The following is a 22,885-nucleotide window of genomic DNA, read 5'->3' on the forward strand; positions in this document are numbered from 1 at the left end:
AGCTACTACCGCCTCCTCTTGATTAGGCGGTAGTTTTTCGGCTAGCGAGCGCTATAGCGCACGCTAATCCGGTGCGTGCGCTAAAAACGCTAGCGCACCTTCGTAAAAGGAGCCCTAAGCTTGCTTCGTTGTTGCTCTTACATTTACTTTATAGAATTGATACCAAATCCCTGTCCACAAGAAGATTGCCACACACCGCACCTAAAAGTGGAACATAGGGGCCAGATTCTATTTATGTCGCCTAAAAAAAAAAAAATCAGCACCAACAAAAAATGTGCTTAGTGGTAAACTATAAACCGCATCCGGAGTTAGGCATAAATGCCTATGCCTAAATTGTGCACAATTTGGGTGTATTCTAAAACAGTGCGCCTAACTTTTAGGAATACCCACAACCCGCCCATGCCCCGTCTCTGGCACAACTCTATGGAATGGCAATTATGAAATGTGGGCTGGCTTGGTAACTAATTAAGGTTCACATGCAAATTGCCAGTGTGCACATATCTGCGTATATAGAATCCGGGGGAAGTGCATATGTTTAATTACGCAAAGGGTGGACAATGTTCAGAAAGCCATTTATCTGGGCAAATTGGGATTTACTCAGGTAATTCAGCTATCTCAAAGTTGTCTAGTTTTTCCATGACTGTAAGTGTTTAAAAATGTGCATAAGTTCATCGGTGGAAAAAGTAGACAGGCTCAGAGGTGGGGTTAGGTCAGAGTTCAACTGAAATATATACCACCTGATATTCAGCACTATTTAGCCAGCTGGGAACAGCTCCTGATTGGCTAAATAGTGCTAGGCCGGTTAACTGTCAATATTCAGAAGGAGATAGCCAGCTATCTCCTGCCGAATATCTCGGTCACCAGCTAGCCCTACCATGTCTGAGCTTAGACTGGAAAATCAATGCCAGTGGTCGGATATGGCTCCAGCATAGAACTTCCAGGTTCGCTGCCAACTGCGGAAGGGCAACCAGGCTGCCTCCTGCGATCTGAATATCAGCTCTAGTCTGTCATTCCGAAAGCTATGCATCTTACTTTGAGGGAATAAAGTACTCACAGAAAAAGCAGGTTCTTTTTTGCCTAAGCAAGTTTCAAAGGGTAAAACACGCCTGTACCTTCCATTTGAGAACCTGTGTAGAATCCAGGGGTTCAAATACCTGCAGACTGTAAGTTTTGTTAGTGGCCCCCCCAATGTATGGTGGTAGGGGTTAAGTGAAAGGCGTACTGACAAACGCTGGTCCCTTGTCCCTGATCTGTGCACCTGGACCCATTGTCCTAAGCACCCTCTTAATCAGACATTAACACCTTTTAGCTAGTCATGATTCAATCAGGGCTATCAGGGATACTTAAAACATATCAATCAGGGCTACTTAAAAACCGTCTTCCTGCCCTCAGGGTCTATCTGCATTCCTATGCCAGAGTCAGATTGATATAATTTCCCATAGGCCTCGCTGACATAAGTAATGCCAACTAAAAATGCTGAATGGTAGCGATAGCTAGGCTGACACAGACCTTGTAGCTATATGAACTATTTTGAAAATTGCCCACCCTCCCCCTCCTCTGTGTCTAAACAGATCTGGGTTTTAGACCTTATATCCCTTTTCAATGTTGTGAAAATAGCTGAGAGCAATCGGTGGCAAATGTAGTGACGGACTAATTAAAAGCAGGTGACACAGCTCTACTTATGACATCATCTGTCGGCCATATTACAGATGTTGGTATGTTGCACCTGCCCTGTGCTATCTTTTCCTAAAATTGGGCGTTTCTTTCCATCTGCATTTTCCTGGAAACTGTTCCTTCCTGATTATGACTGTATATAAAAATATACTTATTCCTTAGATATATACAAGTTTTTATAAAGTGCAATTGTTAATGGCTATTTGTGAATTTCATTTCCTGAGGAACTGCTAACCCAGCTTATCCTATGACTAAAGGCTGATGCTCTCAAATGACATGTCACCTATACTCTTGATTTTCGAACTCCTGTCCCACAACCTCATTCCTCTTTGGCTGTTGTAGCACTACAGGAGTGAAGGCAGTTTTCTTAGCTCTGTAGGAAACAGATGAACCAGTCTGTTGGCACTGCTTCCTCAAACAAACACTGTTAAAGTTCACAAGCAAACCCTGCTTTGACCGCTACTTAGTATTGACAGAACAGTCTTCTGGAATTTTCTCTTCAGAGCAGCTTCTTCCAGACAGCCCGTCTAAGAGCTCCATCTCATCAAAGCGCTCAGCCACGCACTGTGCAGTGAGTCGAGCCTCCGGATCATGGTCCCAACATTCGGTGATAGTTTCACATACAAGTCGGATACCCTGTAAAAAAAAAAAAATAATAAATAACTAAAGGGTCCTTTTACTAAGCTACAATAAATGCTAGTGCACATTTACATCAGCTTAAAAGGGCACCCTGTCATAAATGTCAAATCAGCATGCACAAGCTGCATGCTAAAAACTATTTTTTTTGCAGAGGGGGCATGCCTGTGGGCGGAGAATGGGCATTTCTGTGCTAGAGGTAGGTCACGTTTTCAAGACATCCATAATGAGTATGCCTGAGATAGATTTGCATGCATCGGAAACAGTGCATGCAAAGTTCTCATGCCTATTCATTTGTGGATATTCCAAAAACCTGACCTGTTTGTGGCACTCAAGGACCGTAGTTGCCTATCCCTGTGCTAATGGGATGAGTCTAGTGAGCTCCACTAATTACCTACTTGTCTGACGTCTCTTTTAGAGCAATGCAAGCATTACTAGTGGCAGCATTTCCTTGTAAAATTCTCAGATCAAAATTTATAGGCAGTAAATAAAGCTTAAATAGCCAAAGATTCATTTAAAATCAGCAGTGCAACAAATTCCATTAGAAAGAAACGATTATTACTTGTGTTTTAAAGCAAACTTGCGCTGGAGGTTCAACACTGTGCAGAATGTTTTACTTAAGCTAATAACAACAAGATGGAAGAAAATGAACACTGAAGAAGCGTGATATTAAAATCAATAAAACATCTTGGATTTACTGCAATCCTAATGACAAATCATCCTGGCTTTAGAAGCTGCCTTACAATACAAATGCAATATACAAAGGGATGTCTTGATTTTGCTTAGTTTATGATGGCTAAAGATATTTCCCTTGGCAGAATGCACCTCACTTAGAGTGAGTAAAGGAGGTTTTTTTTTTAAGAAATAACTTTTTCAGAAGGCAAGTAGGTAAGAATTCAGATCACACTTCCCGCCTTTCTTGCAACAGAAGCTCAGTGCTGAAACCTTCTAACTCATTGTCACTGCAAATGGCCAAAGGCCCCATAAAAGCTTGTGAAATATCATTCTGTGTATAAATCTGTAGCGTGATTGTGCGTGGGCAGTCATTTATTAAATACTCCTGGGCAATTAATGCAAATTAATTAATTAATTAGTATAATTTGGTATATTGAAGGGTCACAAAAAAATTTGTGTGGTTTACAATAGACCAGGGGTGTCAAAGTCCCTCCTTGAGGACCTCAATCCAGTCAGGTTTTCAGAATTTCCCCAATGAATATGCATAAGATCTATTAGCATACAATGAAAGCAGTGCATGCAAATAGATCTCATGCATATTCATTGGGGAAATCTTGAAAACCCAACTGGATTGCGGCCCTCGAGGAGGGACTTTGACACCCCCGCAATAGACTTTAAAATGAAATGGAACAAAACAATACTTAGACAAGGGAAGAAAAAAAAGCATTAAACAGACAATTGAGGAAAGGAAGTAAAATATAGCATAACAAATATAATCAGTAGCACCATAATACATGTTAAACAAAGCAGAATACAAAAGAATAAACAATAAAACCTAAAAAAAAGAAAATAGTTAAATAAAAAAATGTCTTGTGGCAAGAATGATCCAAAGTTTCTCCTGCCCAGGGGACAGCCATCTTCAAAACGGTATCCTCCATTGCAATTTCTGATATATGGCAGAGATGTAGCAGGGGGAGGGGTGTGGTATTTGTGTTTTTCTCCATGGTTATGTTCACAATAGGAGAAGATACACAACACTGGAGAAGATAAAGGATCAAAGTACTCGATGGATATTCACGACAGCAGGAACTTTATTGGTGCAGAACAGCAATTCTCAACGACTCAAACACGAATCATGTCAGACCTATGGACCTGCCTTAGGAGTCTAATTCGCTATACACCAAATGGGTGATATGCAAATTGGATGAAGATGTCCTGACTCTTTAAAAAAAACCATACAAACAAATAGCAAATTGTTCAGACAAACCAAAATGCCTACAATGAGTCAAAATGACTGCATGACTGCGCTACCATTATATTTGTGACTTGCCTAGATTAAAGACCCATCAGATTTATGACAATGATGAACACTGGTTACTGGTAGTAGGTAGCGTGGGGGGGGGGAGGATTTCACTTCAAAAAGCACAATCCCAGGGCTCCTTTTACTAAGGTGCGCTAGCCAGGGCAGGATTAATTCGTTGAGGGCCCCTAGGCACACAAGTACACTGGGCCCCCTGCTCCCTCCCCACCCCACCATGCGCCCAGGCGGAAACAGGAAGCTGTGTCAGAGGGAAGCTTTGGTCAAGCAGCACCGCTTGCAAAATTACAGTTCCCGTTGCCTTTCATACCCGCGTTGCTTGCTTGTCTTACTTTCCGTTGATGAGGGGGAGCCACGTTGCTGATCGAGGGCGGGGGGGGGGCTCGCGTTGCCGATCGGGGGAGCCAACGTTGCCAATCGGGGGGAGTTTGCGTTGCTGATCGATGCTGGAGGGGCCAATCGCCGTTTGGAAAAAACAATGTTGATGCCCTTCTTTATCGGGCCCCCCTGACCATTTCGAGCCCTAGGCACATGCCTACTAGGCCTATTGGTTAATCCTGCCCTGGCGCTAGCGGTTTTAGCGCACACTACAATGCCGCACATATTTTTCATTTAGCGTGGGGTTTGCATGCGCTAATCTTCAGCGCATCCTAAAAACGCTAGCGCACCTTAGTAAAAGGAGCCCCCAGTCTGCTCCAAAGCCTGCAGACCTGCACTCAAGAACTCAAAGTCTACTTCTGCGGGATCTACTAAGAATAGAAACATAGAAAATGACGGCAGAAAAGGGCATGGCCCATCAAGTCTGCCCACTCTAATGACCCACCCCCTAACTTCCCCCATGAAGAGATCCCACATGCCTATCCCATTTTTTCTTAAAATATGGCACGCTGATGGCCTCAATTACCTGTAGTGGAAGATTATTCCAGTGATCAACTACCCTTTCGGTGAAGAAGTACTTCCTGGTGTTGTCATGAAATTTCCCACCCCTGATTTTCAATGGATGCCCTCTTGTTGCAGTGGGTCCTATAAGAGAAAAGATATCTTCTTCTACCTCGATACGGCCCGTGACGTATTTGAACGTTTCAATCATGTCTCCCCTCTCTCTGCGTTCCTCGAGTGAGTATAGCTGCAACTTACCCAGTTGTTCCTCATACGGAAGATCCTTGAGTCCTGAGACCATCCTGGTGGTCATTCGCTGAACCGACTCAACTCTCAGCACATCTTTTTGGTAATGAGGCCTCCAGAATTGTGCACAATATTCCAGATGAGGTCTCACCATGGATCTGTACAACGGCATTATGACTTCGGGCTTTCGGCTGACAAAACTTCTATGGATACAACCCATGATTTGTCTAGCCTTGGATGAAGCTTTCTCCACTTGATTGGCAGCCTTCATGTCTTCACTAATGATCACTCCCAAGTCTTGTTCTGTTGCAGTCCTTGCTAAGGTCTCACCATTTAGGGTGTAAATTCTGCATGGATTTCTGCTGCCAAGGTGCATGACCTTACATATTTTGGCATTGAAACTTAGTTGCCAAGTTTTTGACCAATGTTCCAGTAAGAGTAGGTCCTGTGTCATACTGTCGGGCACTGTGCTTATGCCTACTATGTTGCATAGTTTGGCGTCATTGGCGAATAATGTAATTTTACCTCGAAGCCCCTCAGCCAAGTCTCTTACAAAGATGTTAAATAGGATTAGGCCCAAGACCGAGCCCTGCGGCACTCCACTGATCACCTCCGACGTTTCAGAGAGAGTACCATTCACTACCACCCTCTGAAGTCTACCTCCAAGCCAGTCCTTAACCCATGCAGTTGATTTTTCACCTAATCCCATCAAACTCATCTTGCTCAATAATCTGTGGTGTGGGACGCTATCAAACGCTTTACTGAAGTCCAAGCACACGACGTCCAGGGACTCCCCCATATCCAGCTTTCTTGTTACCCAGTCAAAGAAGCTGATTAGATTGGATTGGCAGGATCTTCCCTTTGTAAATCCATCTTGGTGGGGATCTCTTAGATTCTCCTCATTCAGGATCGTATCCAATTTGTGTTTGATTAGCATTTCCATGAGTTTACTCACTATCAATGTGAGATTCACCGGTCTGTAATTTGCAGCATCCCTTTTTGTGGAGTGGAATAACGTTAGCCATTTTCTAGTCCAACGGGACTCTTCCTGTACTTGGGGAAAGATTGAAAAGCACGGATAACGGTTCTGCCAGTACGTCACTCAACTCCCTAAGCACCCTGGGTTGTAGTTTGTCAGGTCCCATGGGTTTTTTCACTTTGAGTCTTGATTGCTCAAAGTAGACATTGCTGGGCATAAACTCGAAATTTCAAAACGGGTATTCTGAGCTTACCCTTGTCTGCAACTGTGGGCCGGATCCCGGGGCCTCGCAGGTGAAGACTGAGCAGAAGTACTCATTTAATAGTTCGGCTTTATCGGAGTCCGATTCTACATAATTTCCGTCTGGTTTCCTAAAGCGTACTATCCCATCTGTGTTTCTTTTTCTGTCACTAATATACCTGAAGAAGGATTTATCGCCCTTCTTAATGTTCTTTGCTAGATTCTCTCCCATTTGGAGTTTGGCCTCCTTGACTGCTGTTTTGACAGCCTTAGACTTGGCCAGATAGTCTTCCTTAGTCTCCCATTCTCCTGATTGTTTGCAGGAGATAAATGCTCTTTTCTTCTTTTTTTATGAGGTCTGAGATCTCTGCAGAGAACCACTGAGGTTTATTGTTTTTCGCCATTTACTTACTGTTTTTATATAGCGGTTGGTTGCTTCGTGTAGGGTTGATTTCAGAGTTGACCACATTACCTCTACATAATCTGTTTCGACTTGGTTTTGCAGCGCCCAATGGACGAAATCTCCCATGCTTTTGAAGTTAGTGCCCTTAAAATTGAGGACCATTGTTGATGTGTTTGATCTAGTGAAACTTTTCCTGAGGTTGAACCATACCATGTTGTGGTCACTGGAGGCCAACGTATCACCTACCGAAACCTCTGTGACACTTTCTCCGCTGGTGAGTATCAGGTCCAGTATCGCCTGATCCCTAGTGGGCTCTGATACCATTTGTTTGAGTCGTGCTCCCTTTATGGAGGTCGTAGTGGAAAGTCGTAGTGGAAAGTTTGTTCTAATCTGCATCAGGCATATTGAAATCCCCTAACAATACTGTGTCTCCACGCAAAGTGATGTTCTCTATGTCTTCAATTAATTCTATATCCATGTCTTCCTGTTGTCTTGGAGGTCTGTATACTACACCAAGATACAGGCATTTGTCATTCCCCCTGGCCAAGTTCACCCAGAGGGATTCCCCGGTGTACTTGACATCTGCGATTCTGGTAACTTTGATGTCCTCTTTAGTGTATAGTGCTACCCCTCCTCCTATTTTGCCCTCTTTGTCTTGACGAAGTAAGTTGTATCCCGGTATAGCCATATCCCACCCATGGGAGCCCGTGAACCAAGTCTCGGATATCGCCACCACATCTAAGTCGGCGTTCCTCATTTCCGTCTCCAATTCCAGAATTTTATTGCCTAAACTGTGGGCATTAACGTACATAGCCCTCCATACCTTATGTTTGCTAGGTCTCTGTGGAGATTTTCCCGCCTGAGTTAGTTTGACTCCTATAGTACTGTTTGCAATGTGTTTACTTACCTCACACTCAGAAATGGAGTGGCAACTTACCTTGCCAGGATGGTTACTTACCACGCCAGTATGTGAGCGGGTACCTTCCCCCATCTTACCTAGTTTAAAGCCCTATGAAGCAGGCGGACTAGTTGGTGTCCAAAGACATTCTTTCCCCTTCTGGTCAGGTGGAGCCCGTCTGGGCCCTGTAGTCTTTGCAGTGCCTCTCCATAGTTCAGGAATCCGAAGTTCATCTCCTTGCACCATCCGTGTAGCCACTCGTTTGTCCTCTGGATACGATCCTCCCTGGCTCTTCCCCTACCCCTCACTGGGAGGATCGAGGAGAAGACCACCTGCGCTTCCATCCGCCTCAGCTTCTCACCTAGGGCTCCAAAGTCTTCAGTTATATTCTCCGGGGTTTTGCTGGTAGTGTCGTTTATTCCGACGTGGATGAGAAGCATAGGGAAGTGGTCTTGGGGCTTGATAAGTCTTTCTAGGCAGGTGGTTACATCTCGGATCCTGGCTCCTGGTAGACAACAAACCTCTCTTGATTGCATATCTGGTCTGCAAATTGGTCCCTCGGTGCCCCTCAGCAGGGAGTCCCCAATGACTACCACTCTGCGCTTCTTTGGGGGGAGCTGATCTGTTGTCCCCAGGACCGGAGCCATCTGCTGGACAACTTCCTGTATCTCATTGGCAGTTCCTTCCTGTAACAGCTGGAATCTGTTCTTCAAGGTGATTTGTGGGGTCGATGTAAAACTGCCCTGTTTGCAAGAAAAAGAGACAGAAAAAGAGGAAGGTCTTCAGTGTTTGCCTGTGGAGGAGATTACCAGCTGCCAGGAGTCAGCGTCTCTAGCCTCTTCTTGTACCCCAATTGTTGGTTCTAAGGCTGTAGGTTTGGTCGGTTTGGGTGACTCGAGGATGGTCTTGTCTGGTGCCTGCTCGATGATCTGGGACAAGGCAAGCATTTTCCATGTGTTTTCAGTTTGAGTAGGCTTTCTTCCAAATAGCACAGTTACTTACCGTAACAGGTGTTATCCAGGGACAGCAGGCAGATATTCTTAACACATGGGTGACGTTACCGACGGAGCCCTCGGTACGGACCTTTTTAACTAGAAGTTTCTAGTTGGCCGCACCGCGCGTGCGCGAGTGCCTTCCCGCCCGACGGAGGAGTGCGTGGTCCCCAGTTAGGATAAGCCAGCTAAGAAGCCAACCCGGGGAGGACGTAAGAATATCTGCCTGCTGTCCCTGGATAACACCTGTTACGGTAAGTAACTGTGCTTTATCCCAGGACAAGCAGGCAGCATATTCTTAACACATGGGTGACCTCCAAGCTAACAAAGAGGGAGGGGGGATGGTTGGCCATCATGAAAATAAATTCTGTAACACCGATTGGCCGAAGTGACCATCCCGTCTGGAAAAGGCATCCAGACAGTAGTGAGTAGTGAACGTGTGAACTGAGGACCAAGTGGCAGCCTTGCAGATTTCCTCGATGGGCGTGGAACGGAGGAAAGCTACAGAAGCAGCCATAGCTCGGACTCTGTGGGCCGTGACAGCACCTTCCAGTGAGAGACCGGCCCGAGCATAGCAAAATGCAATACAGGCAGCAAGCCAATTTGAAAGTGTCCGTTTGGAGACAGGACGACCCAAACGGTTGGGATCGAAAGACAAAAATAGCTGAGGGGATGTACGGTGAGCTCTGGTACGATCAAGGTAGTAAGCAAGGGCACGCTTACAGTCCAGCGTGTGCAACGCCTGTTCTCCAGGGTGCGAGTGAGGCTTAGGGAAGAAGACGGGCAGCACAATGGACTGGTTGAGGTGAAAAGCCGAGACCACCTTGGGAAGGAATTTAGGGTGGGTACGCAGAACAACCTTGTCATGGTGAAAAACAGTGAACGGTGGGTCGGCAACCAGTGCATGCAGTTCGCTAACCCTCCTGGCAGAGGTGATGGCAATTAGGAAAAGCACCTTCCAGGTAAGGAGCCGGAGCGAAGTTGTGGCAAGAGGCTCAAATGGAGGTTTCATGAGTGCTGAGAGAACCACATTCAGGTCCCAGACGACAGGAGGAGGCTTGAGAGGCGGTTTGATATTGAAGAGCCCTCTCATAAATCTGGAAACCAGAGGATGAGCCGTGAGGGGTTTTCCGAGAATAGGCTCATGAAACGCAGTGATGGCACTGAGGTGGACTCTGATGGAGGTAGTTTTGAGGCCAGCATTGGACAGCGAGAGCAAATATTCCAATACAGTTTCCACCGCTAAGGAGGTGGGTTCCTGATGATGCCGGAGACACCACGAGGAGAATCTGGTCCATTTCTGATGGTAACATTGGAGGGTGGCCGGTTTCCTGGAGGCGTCCAAGATGAGGCGGACCGGCTGAGATAGATTCTCTGGAGAGGTCAGCCCGAGAGAAACCAAGCTGTCAGGTGGAGCGAAGACAGATTGGGATGCAGTAGAGACTGATGCCGCTGCGTAAGTAGAGTAGGAAACACAGGAAGAGGAATGGGCTCCCTGGAGCTGAGTTGGAGCAGGAGGGAGAACCAGTGTTGGCGAGGCCACCGAGGGGCGATGAGAATCATGGTGGCGTTGTCCTTGCGGAGTTTGGACAAGGTCCGCAACATCAGAGGAAGTGGAGGGAAGGCATACAGGAACCGATCCCTCCAATCGAGCAGGAATGCATCCGGGGCCAGACGGTGAGGAGAGAAGAGTCTGGAACAGAAGAGGGGCAGTTGATGATTGTGAGGTGCTGCAAAGAGGTCCACCTGCGGAGTGCCCCATCGAGCAAAGATGGAGAGCAGAGTCGGAGGGTCCAACGTCCACTCGTGAGGTTGAAGGATGCGGCTGGGATTGTCGGCCAGGGAGTTCTGTTCGCCCTGGATATAGACCGCCCTGAGAAAGAGATTGCGGTCCGTGGCCCAGGTCCAGATGCGCAGAGCCTCCAAACAAAGGGGGCAAGATCCGGTGCCGCCTTGCTTGTTTATGTAGTACATGGCGACTTGATTGTCTGTGCACAGGAGGAGGACTTGAGGACAGAGGAGATGTTGGAAAGCCTTGAGGGCGTAGAACATGGCTCTGAGTTCCAGGAAATTGATGTGATGACGACGCTCCTGTGGGGTCCAAAGTCCCTGGGTGCGTAGATCTCCTAGGTGAGCTCCCCACGCATAGGGGGATGCATCCGTGGTGATGATCATAGAGTGAGGGGGTAGATGAAAAAGTAGACCCCTGGAAAGATTTGAGGAGTTCAACCACCATTGGAGAGATTGCTGAAGAGATGATGTCACAGAGATGGGATGAGAAAGAAGATCCGTAGTCTGTGACCATTGGTTGGCGAGAGTCCACTGAGGCGTGCGAAGGTGGAGACGTGCCAGAGGAAGGACATGCACCGTCGAGGCCATGTGACCCAGGAGGACCATCATCTGTCGGGCAGGAATGGAGGGATGCATGAGCACCTGACGACAGAGGTGGAGCAGGGTCCGCTGACGATCGGAGGGGAGAAAAGCCCTCATTAGTGTGGTGTCCAGAACTGCTCCAATGAATTGAAGTCGCTGGGTGGGAAGCAGATGCGACTTGGGGTAGTTGATCTCGAACCCCAGGAGGTGGAGGAGAGAGATGGTGTGATGAGTAGCCTGTAGCACAAGTTGAGATGAAGGTGCTTTCACCAACCAATCGTCCAAGTAGGGGAACACCTGGAGGTTGTGAGACCTGAGGAAGGCCGCTACCACTATAAGGCACTTGGTGAAGACCCTGGGTGAGGAAGCGAGGCCGAACGGTAGCACCTTGTACTGATAGTGGTGGTGCAGCACCTGGAACCGCAGGTAGCGGCGAGAATTCTGATTGATGGAGATGTGAGTGTAGGCCTCTTTGAGGTCCAGGGAACATAGCCAGTCGTGTTGAGAAAGAAGAGGGTAGAGCGTGGCAAGGGAGAGCATTCTGAACTTCTCCTTGACCAGACACTTGTTGAGGTCCCTGAGATCGAGAATGGGACGGAGGTCTCCCGTCTTTTTGGGAACCAGGAAGTATCGGGAGTAGAATCCCTGACCCCTTTGATCTTGAGGTACTTCTTCGATGGCATTGAGAAGGAGGAGGGATTGAACCTCCCTCAGGAGGAGGGGGGTTTGAGATGAGTGTGAAGCAGACTCTACGGGAGGGTTGTCCGATGGAAGAGTCTGGAAGTTGAGAGAGTAGCCGTGGCGGATGATGTTGAGGACCCACTGGTCCGATGTGATGACTTCCCAACGGCTGGAGAATATGGTGAGACGACCTCCGATTGGTTGTGGAAGAGGTAGCGAGGGTGGATGACTGGCTATGCCCTGGAGAGAAGAGTCAAAAGGGCTGGGATTGCTTAGCAGGCTGGAGAGGCTTGGAGGGTTGAGTGGCCTGAGAACGAGCCTGGGCATGATGCTGCTGTTGACGGGGCCGCCGAGGTTGTTGAGGAGGCGGATTGAGTGGCCTAGCTGAGAACCTGCGCTGATAAGATGACTGAGGTCGATAAGGTCGGGCAGGCGGAGCCTTCTTTTTTGGTTTGATCAGGGTGTCCCACCTTGTTTCATGGGCGGAGAGTTTCTGGGTGGTGGAATCCAGTGACTCTCCAAAAAGTTCATCCACGAGACAGGGGGCATTGGCTAGACGATCTTGGTGGTTGATGTCCAGGTCGGAGACTCTCAGCCAGGCCAAGCGGCGCATGGCTACGGCCATGGCAGAGGCACGGGAGGTGAGCTCGAATGAGTCGTATATCGAGCGGACCATAAACTTGCGCAACTGAAGAAGGCCAGAGATGTGCTGCTGGAACAGTGGGACCTTGCGCTCCGGCAGGTACTTTTGGAGGGCAGACAGTTGTTGGACCAAATGTTTCATATAGAAAGAAAAATGGAAAGAATAGTTGTTCGCCCTGTTGGCCAGCATGGCATTCTGGTAGAGCCTTTTGCCAAACTTGTCCATGGTCTTACCCTCTCTGCCAGGAGGGGTAGAGGCATAGACACTGGAGCCCTGAGTCTTTTTCAAGGTGGATTCAACAAGAAGGGACTCATGGGGCAATTGAGACTTGTCGAACCCTGGGATAGGGATGACTCGATAGAGGTTGTCCAGTTTACGGGGGGCCCCCGGTACCGTAAGGGGATTCTCCCAGTTTCTGTAAAAAGTCTCCCGTAGGATGTCATGCACGGGAAGCTTGAGGAACTCTTTAGGAGGTTGTTCGAAATCTAAAGCCTCCAGGAAGGCTTGAGATTTCTTTGAGTCAGATTCTAAAGGAAGGGACAGGGCTGCAGACATCTCCCTCAGAAATTTAGAAAATGAGGACTGCTCCGGTTTGGAGGTGGCATCGGGTGCCGACGGGTCCTCATCAGATGAGGAGGGATCCTCCTCGGTACCGAGAGGGGATTCCTCCCATAAGTCAGGGTCCCGGACCTCTGGTGCATGTCGAGACACCGGGGTGGAAGGTGCGGTATGGCGGGTCTTGGATAAAGATTTCCCAGAACGCATCGAAACGGTACCAGGAGAGGAAGACCGGCGTCGATCCCGGTCCCGGGAAGAATGACGCACTGCTTGGTGCCGAGGAGGATCCGATGTGGTATGGGAGTGAACCACTGGATGGGTATGAAGCTGCTCAGCCGAAAGAATCGGCATGGAGGTGTTGATAGGTACCGAAGGGGTGGATACCGGGGGTTCGGTACGGGGCTCGGGCCGGTCTGGTACCGGAAGGAGCGGTGCCAGGATAGTGGGCAACAGGTGCTCGAGTTGTTGCTGTAACTGTTCCTGGAGTTGAACTTTTAAGATGGCCGAGATACGGTCATCTAGGGGTGGCATCGGAACCGCTTTCTTTTTCTTCGGTTCCTTAGATGCCGCTCCACGCCCCGGCGATGAGGAGGCCGATGACGAGGCACTCACCGAGATCGGGGCGGAGCGCTTGCGGGACCGGTGCGATGCCGGCAAGGTCGGCGTCGCCGCCGTAGTTGGAGGGCGCTCGAGGGAAGAGGAAGGCTTCTTAGCCGGCTTACCTGGCGCCAGAGACGCCGATGTGGGGTCGGGCGGTGTCGAAGTAGACGGTGCCGATTTTTGTGGTACCGCTGTCGATGTCGAGGAGTCCATCGCCGACCCGGTGCCGAAGAGAAGAGTTTGTTGAATTCTTCGGTTTTTAAGGGTTCTCTTTTGAAGAGTGGCACAGCGGGTGCAGGAGTCCGCCCAATGCTCCGGACCCAAACACTGCAAACACCAATTGTGTGGGTCAGTGATGGAGATCGGGCGTGCACACCGCTGGCACTTTTTAAAACCGACCTGCGGGGGCATGAAGGGGAAAACAGCCTCCGCAAAATCGAACCCCGAGGCCTGTATAATGGCAACAGGCCCCGCCGGGGCAAAATCGAAAAAAGGGGAAAAAAAGCAAAGTTTTTTTTTTTTTTTTTTTTTACAAAGCAAAGGAAAAAGAAACCCGAAGGCAAAAGAAGAAAAAATATGGAAAAAAGCGCGAGCGGGAAGGCAAAAAAGTGGTTTCAACGGCCGTTGAAAAAACACACGCGTCTTCTTCGCTCCGCGGAAACGAAGAAACTGGGGACCACGCACTCCTCCGTCGGGCGGGAAGGCACTCGCGCACGCGCGGTGCGGCCAACTAGAAACTTCTAGTTAAAAAGGTCCGTACCGAGGGCTCCGTCGGTGACGTCACCCATGTGTTAAGAATATGCTGCCTGCTTGTCCTGGGATAATTTTAGGCTTTCTACAGTTTGTTTCATATATTTGTTTGAATAATTTATTTTTTTTAATGTGCATTATAACTTTCTGTGTACAGACACAGCACACACACTGTACACTGATTTTGAAAGAGACTATCTGGGTATTTTAAACAGCATTTCTCTGGGTAAATCAGCTTTTTGAGAGCAATTCTATAAAAAGGCACCTATGGAACTCATTTTCAGGAAAGACAGGCATCCAAAACACAGCATAAACCAGCATTTGGATGTTTTAATCATCAAAAATGTCCAGGAGCCAATTTTCAAAACTAACCCCTCTTCTATTAAACTGCAGTAGCAGTTTTTAGCGCATAGAGCTGTGCTGAATGGCCCGCGCTGCTCCCAACACTCATAGAGTTCCTATGAGCATTGGGAGCAGTGTGGGCCATTCACCATGGCTATCTGTGCTAAAAACTGCTAGCGCAGTTTAACAGAAGAGGGGGGTAAGTATTTTGATGTCATGCAGAACATCCAGGGCATCTAATTGTTAAGAGGGCATATTAGAGGCATATGTTGGTCGGGATTTGGGCAATTTTAGCAGTTGGACACCTTGCAGGGATAATTAAACATTTCCCAAGATATCCAGGACCCCATTTAGATGTCCGGAGATAAACCTGTTTACAAAGCTTTTATGGGCCAATAAGGTACCCATACTAACCAGATGAAACCTTCCCACTTCACAAAGATGTGAGAGAAACAGTACATACCAGCCTTTATGACAGCTGCAGATATTATGGGACATCCTAGTAGAGCAGCTAGCAGGTGTCTGGAGCAGCCTGGTGGGAAGTGTAGTGAATCATTGCAAGGGAGATCCTGGCCCATATCCCATGTTACCTGCTACATTTATGGTGGAAAGTGTGAGCCCACCAAAATCCACCCAAACCCTACTGTACTGCTACAATATATAGGTGACACCTGGAGCCATAAAGGCCATTGGGGTGATTGACAGGTGGGTATAGCAGGTTTTGGTGATGTTTTGGAGGGATCACCATACACTATAAGGGGGTTATGGTGACATGTGTACCTGGCACCCTTTATGTAAATTTCACAGCACTGTCCCCTAAGGTGTTCTATTGGCATGTCTGTGTGGCCAGTACATTAAAATGCTCGCCCCTCCCATGTCCAGATGGGCTTGTTATGAAAGTTTTGCATTTGGATGTTTTGTTTTTTGAAAATAGCTGAAAAAGATAGACGTTCTAAGGGGCCAAGATGTCTAGAAGGGTCATAAACCCCCCCCCCCCAAAAAAAAAAAATACAGTTGGATGTCCTGTAGTTTCGAAAATGTTTGCTTTGCCGCCCCCATTTTTGGACATCTTACGGAAGATGTCCAGAGTTGGACTTAGATGTCCTATCAAAAATGGCCCTCTATATTGATGAATCTAAATTGGAGCCTATTCTATATAGGAAGATAGGTGCAGACTTTCCTTGACAGAATACTCATATAACCAGGTACATATGTGCATACATGTGATCACTTAACCCAGCCACAGTATAAATGTTTGGGACATACAGACATAACATAGCATTTTATAAGTTACAAATGTAAGTTTGTGCCATGCTCCGCCCAGACTCTACCCTTCTGTAAAGAACACATTATCAAAAATATGTGCTCACGTAAAGAAGAGCGCATTGCCAGATTGTTGTCATTTGTACAAATACCTGACTAGAATAATTTGTACAAATACCTGACTGAATAGAACATTTACTTGTGTTATCTGTCCCCTAAATCTTATACAGCTCCTTATAGAATTACTCTCTCTATGCCCATAAACAGGCAGTATTTACACTTGGGGTGGGGGGAGGGTGGGAATATAATATGTTTTTGTGTTTTATTGAATATCATTAGATGGGTGGGTGGGAGAAAATGGTTGGTTATCTATATTTGTAAGCTGAATGTGCTTTTATTGACTTATATGTTATATATCTGTATATTGTACTATTGAAGTTTGGAAAATCAATAAAGAATTAAAAAAAATTGCCTAGGGCACGTTTTAAAAAAATTTATGTACATACTCTCTCTATCCACGTCTACACAATGAAGTATTCAAACAGGTCGAACTGGGGAATTATTTGAGCATATTTACATAGAGATCAATATTCAAAGTGATTTAACTGTCCAGAAATGGCTCCTGGCCATTTAAATTTGTTGTTTGAGGCCAACTGGTCATAATCAGTGGCATGTTGCTATTGCATCTACAACTAGTTCAAAATGCAGCAGTAAGACTCATATATAGACTGGAAATCGGAACACCTATAGACCTACTATAGGAAACTACATTGGCTGCCCTAATAACTGCAAGGATCAAGTATAAATTAGGTATCACTGCCTTCAAGATCCTGACAGATAATGCCCCCAACTGCCTAAGAGAGTTGATCATTCTACTCCAGGGCACCTCCAACATGTGTTCCACCAGAAATCTTTTCCACTTAAAATTCCCAGCATGCAACAATATAAAGTCTACCAGGCAAATTAACTTATCCATCCAATATCAACTATCACTTACACTATGATCTTGTGACCACTATCTCAGGTTCAGAAAACTTTTAAAAGCATTTCTGCACCAAGACAGGGAGCCAACTCTGAAGTAACTGATATGGTAATTGTAAAATCCCACTTCAAAACTGTCTAATGCAGGGATCTCAAAGCCCCTCCTTGAGGGCCGCAATCCAGTTGGGTTTTCAGGATTTCACCAATGAATATGCATTGAAAGCAGTGCATGCACATAGATCTCATGTATATTCATTGGGGAAATCCTGAAAACCCGACTGGATTGCGGGCCTCAAGGAGAGACTTTGAGACTCCTGGTCTAATGCAACTCCTGGGACATAATGATGACCTACTTGAACTTGTAACTCTGTATTTATAACTATGACCTAACTGTATTAATAACTACTGATCTACCTGTACTAGCAACTCTATTGAATGTCCATGCCAATGTGTCCATTGTAAATTCCTGGGTAACTGACCCATCCTCTTGTAATGCAATCTGATCTTGAACAGAATAGGTAGAGGTGGAATAGAAAACCTGATTAACAAAACATAACACTTAACTGGATAGTGGCACTGAAAATATCCACTTAGAATTAGTTATTTAGGCGGGGTATATTTTTTTAATAACTAAATTTGGACGCTGAAATAAACAAATGCTAAGCTCTGTACCATAAATGACACTCCGAGTTGGGTGCTATTCATAGAATAGTGCTTAGTGATGGGGTCCGTGCCCATTTTGGGTGCAAAGATTTACACCCACTGAAACCAGATGAAAATCTTGGCACACAAGTTGGCCACAAATCCCCCAAATTCTATAACCCTGCATGCATTTTAAGGGAACGCCCCTGACCTGCTCATATTCCTCCCTTTGTTATGCCCCCTTTTCAGAGCCACAAAGAAACACTTACCCCCCCCTCTTCTACGAAACTGCGCTAGCAGTTTGTAGCGCGGGGAGCCGCGCTGAATGGCCTGCGCTGCTCCCAACGCTCATAGGAACTCAATGACCATCGGGAGCAGTGCGGGCCATTCAGATTGGCTCTCTGTGCTCTCTCTGAGCTAAAAATTGCTAGCGCAGTTTCGTAGAAGAGGGGGTTAGGCACTATCTATAACGGGGTGCATAAGTATACTTCCATGCCAATATACCATCTGTGGGTCATTTTGATACCTTGCTTGTAACATTTTTCTGTAACGAAAGATTTCATAACACTAGGCGCCAAATATAAAATTTCCTAGTAAGTGCCTAATATGAAACCATCTGTTCGGGGGGCATTCCGGGAGTGGAGTCAGCCCCTGGCTTGTTAAATGCCGATATTCAGCACTTAATCAGCCACGTAAATTATGCTGATTTTCAAAGGGAAAGCACATTCGTCCATTTCATGTGAAAATCGGCCAACAGAAAAACGCACATGCACATTTATTTATTTATTCTTTCATTCATTCATTTTTCTATACCATTCTCCGAGGGGAGCTCAGAACAGTTTACATCAATTTATTCATGTACTCAAGTATTTTTCCCTGTATGTTCTGGTGGGCTCACAATCGATCTAATGATCCTGGGGCAATTTATACCTCCTATTTTGAATTACACAGATTTCCTGCATCATGTGTTACATGTATCACATTTTCATAAAGCATAGGCCTAATATTCAGCTGGCAGCGATCAGCGTTTTGCTGCCCGCTGCTGGCGTTATGCCTGGAAATTCAATGCTGGGCCTTTTCTAGGCTCCGGCAATGAACTTCCAGGTTTTTGGAGTTGACAAAAACATAGCCGGTTGTGTGCAATATTCAGACTTAACCGGCTATGACGAACCACAAAGATTGAACTGACTTTTATGTGCCCAAGTGCCGATTTAGGATGCTTTTTGGGTGTCTAGGTTTTTTTTTATTATGAGCCTGATAGCCACTTACACGGCTAATTCTAAACTCACCTTCAATATATGGAATCCTTACATTGCACTGTGCTCTAACTTAACAATAATACATAGCCAGTTCTAAATTCTCACCTGGTGATTGAGCCAGCCGTTGGAGATCTCAGGTCGCCCTCTGTCTCTCAGGACACTGTCTTTCATGCTTTCCACACAAGGGTGTTCTCGTACTTTGGAGCCAAAAGGTGGTTCATAGTCTTTTACCTCTGCCAAGAGAGAATGTAAACAGAATATTTAGAAGGGGTTTTCAAGCTAGTGGAGAAAAGATAAACTAAAAATTTATTAGCCATTCCTTTCTCTTTTATACATTTTCTATTACAAAGGAAAACCCTCCTCGAAGATGTTCATTCTACACTTAGAAACATAGAAACATGATGGCAGATAAAGGCCAAATGGCCCACCTAATCTGCCCATCCGCAGCAACCATTATCTCTTTCTCTCTCCGAGAGGCCCTTTTGAATTCAGACACAGTCTCTGTCTCCACCACCTCTTCCGGGAGACTGTTCCATTTATCTACCACCCTTTCTGTAAAAAAGTATTTCCTTAGATTACTCCGGAGCCTTGAACAAGGACTTTTTCTAGAATCTTTAGGCTCTATTATTCGAACCCCCTCTTTTACGAAACGGCGATAGCAGTTTCTAGTGTGGGGAGCTGCGCTGCTCCCGACATTCATAGAATCTCAATGAGCGTTGGGAGCAGCGTGGGCCATTCAGCACGGCTCCCCGCGCTAGAAACTGCTATCGCAGTTTTGTAAAAGAGGAGGAGAAATAATGCTCAAATTATCATCGAGTAACCAGCGCATAACTTCTGGCTGAAATACTTGAGGCAGAAGTAGCTGAACAACATATTAAGTATTTATGGGACTTTAAGATTTTGGATGATATGTAGTCAGCTTTTAGGAAGGATTTGGGCACAGAGGATAAGCTACTAGGGTCAGTAGCATGGAATATTGCTACTTTATGGGGTTTTGCCAGGGAATAGTGATCTGGATTAGCCACTGTGAGGATGGGCTAATGGGCTAGATCAGTGGTCTCAAACTCAAACCCTTTGCAGGGCCACATTTGGGATTTGTAGGTATTTGGAAAGCCTCAGAAAAAAAGAGTTAATGTCTTATTAAAGAAATGACAATTTTGCATGAGGTAAAACTCTTTATAGTTTATAAATCTTTCCTTTTGGCTAAATCTTAATAATATTGTAATTTATAGCTAAAGAGACATATGATCAAGAAACGGTTTTATTTTACCTTTGTGATTATGGTAAACATACTGAGGGCCTCAAAATAGTACCTGGCGGGCCGCATTTGGCCCCTGAGCCGCAGGTTTGAGACCATTGGGCTAGATGAACCATTCGTCTGACCCGGTAAGGCTATTCTTATGATATGCTCTATTTGCATTAATTACTGAATTCAGGATGATTCTCGATACTGAAGGGATGGCTCTATTGCTGCAGCAGGACTTGAGTTTGGCATTTGATTTGGTGTCTCATGATATTTTATTTCAGTTTAGTTCTATTGAGATCATAAAAAATGTAGTATTATAGTTTTCATCTTTTTTTAAAAGCAGATGCTATAGAGTTTGACAAAATGAGATTTCTGAAAATTGGTCTCTAGACTGTGAAGTCTCCCAAGGGTTAGGGTTCTCCATAGTTGCCTGTATTATCTAATGTCTACTCGAGCTCTTAGGTAGATTATTGCACACTATGGAACTTTCATATTTTAAGTATGTGGAAGACCTGATTTATCCAATACAGTGATCTTTAACACAGATATATGATTTTTTATGTCTATTTTGATAAAATAATGGTTTGGATGAAAATGTGTTGTTTAAAACTGAATGCTGATAAGGCAACAATTTTATGGGTGTCAGGAAAGGATCATTCTATTCCTCTGAAGGGACCACCTATTAAGGGAAAAGAAATACCTCTACAAATGATTAGCCATAGTTTAGGAATACAGATTAATTTATCCTTAACACTAGAACACCAAATTAATCAGATTATGAAATTACTAGTCTTTAAGCCTGTTACATTAGCGGGTGCTAAAATAGATGTGTGTCTGTCTTTCTTTCTTTTTCTCTCTCTCCTTGGCCGCTTTCTGTATGTCTGTCTTTCTTTCTTTCTGTCTCTCTCTCTTCTTGGCTGCCGTCTGTCTTTCTTACTTTCTTTCTTTCTGTCTCTCTCTTTCCTAGGCTGTCCACTACCACCCCTTGCCTGCTCCCCCTGTCCAGCAATAGCCCTTCTCCCTTCCTTTTACCTCCCCCGTGCCCCGCAGCACCCCTTCCCTGTTCCCCCTGTCCAGCAGCAGCCCTTCTCCCTTCATTTTATCTCCCCCCAGTTCAGCAGCATCTCTTCCCTGCTCCCCCTGTCCAGCAGTAGGCTTTCTCCCTGTCCAGCAGAACCTCTTCCCTGCTCTTCCTGTCCAGCAGTAGGCCTTCTCCCTTCCTTTTATCTCCCCCCCTGTCCAACAGCATCCCTTCCCTGCTCCCCCTGTCCAGCAGCAGCCCTTCTCTCTTCGTTTTACCTCCCCCCTGTCTAGTAGCACCTCTTCCCTGCTCCCCCTGTCCAGTAGTGCCTCTTCTCCCCCTGTCCAGCATCTGCTAGCCCGGGCAGCCTCGGGACTTTTGCTAGGCCGGCCCACCTCGCAGTATTGAAGTGGGCCGGCCTAACATATGCCCCGTGGCTGCTATGTTTGCTGGTCCGGGGAGTGAGAAGAGGTGTCCTGGCAGTGGCAGCGCAGGAATCAAACCGCCATTGCCACTGAAATCGCTGCACACGCCGCAAGCTGTCACAAGCCATCCGATGCATCTCAAGCTGCCGCATGCGCCGCAAATAGAATATGGCCACGGAAGCAGACACCACGCTGTCAGGGATCATGGCCTCCTAAGTACGCATGTGCGCTTAGGGTTTTATTATAGAGGATGCTTTGTAAACTGAAATCACTGAGACTAATTTTTGACTATTTTTACAATTATTATTTCTAAATTTGATTATTATAACAGCCTTTATTTGGGTTTGCAAAATAAATTGATAGATAGGGTTCGCAAAATAAATTGATAGATAGGGTTCAACTACATCAAAATATATAAAAGTAGATATGATAACTCTACATGCAACACCTCAACTTTTTACTTTACGCTCATTAGAGCACATGTTGAATTTAAAATTGCTGTATCTATCTAGGTTTTAAGATTGTATATGGATTATGTTCTTCATATCTTTCTGGCCTCTTACTTCTTTGTTCACAGATGTATCTATATAACAGTGGTCTCAAACTCAAACCCTTTGCAGGGCCATATTTTGGATTTGTCAGTACTTGGAGGGCCGCAGAAAAAAATAGTTAATGTCTTATTAAAGAAATGGCAATTTTGCATGAGGTAAAACTCTTTATAGTTTATAAATCTTTCCTTTTGGCTAAGTTTTAATAATAATATTGTAATTTATAGATAAAAAGATATGATCAAGAAACTGTTTTATTTTACTTTTGTGATTATGATAAACATACCGAGGGCCTCAAAATAGTACCTGGCGGGCCGCAAGTTTGACACCACCGCTATATAACAAGTCTATACAAATTTGCTGCAGTATTTATCACCAGACACTTTAAGAAAGTTAGGCTTTTTAAATGTCTGTTTATTAGGTTGCAAAACCTAATTCGTGGATTTTCGTACTCATAGATTTGTATAATGAGATTAATTATCAGACTTCTCGGAAGTTGCTCAAGAGGAGGCTTTTAAAAACAATTTTTGTTTGATTCTGAAAATTTCTACAATTTTATGAGGATTACTTTCTTGCACTTGTTTGGTTATATTATGAAAGTGAACACTTATAG

The 22,885-nt window shown here is 45.6% G+C and overlaps 1 protein-coding gene across 2 annotated transcripts in view; it reads right to left on the reverse strand.

Moving 5' to 3' along the window:
• Nucleotides 1-1,382: 1,382 nt before the first annotated feature.
• The window catches only part of TGFBR2 (transforming growth factor beta receptor 2), a 227,068-nt gene continuing 205,565 nt past the window's right edge, over nucleotides 1,383-22,885 (reverse strand). For both annotated transcript variants that reach the window (XM_033930135.1, XM_033930136.1), the window contains exons 10-11: nucleotides 19,138-19,265; nucleotides 1,383-2,310 (exon numbers count right to left, since the gene is read on the reverse strand). In XM_033930135.1, the coding sequence (XP_033786026.1) occupies nucleotides 2,134-2,310; nucleotides 19,138-19,265 (305 nt within the window). In that variant the 3' untranslated portion in view covers nucleotides 1,383-2,133. The remainder of the gene's footprint in view (nucleotides 2,311-19,137; nucleotides 19,266-22,885) is intronic.

This window comes from Geotrypetes seraphini, chromosome 2, assembly GCF_902459505.1.
Source record: "Geotrypetes seraphini chromosome 2, aGeoSer1.1, whole genome shotgun sequence".
In the NCBI taxonomy this organism is placed as follows: domain Eukaryota; kingdom Metazoa; phylum Chordata; class Amphibia; order Gymnophiona; family Dermophiidae; genus Geotrypetes; species Geotrypetes seraphini.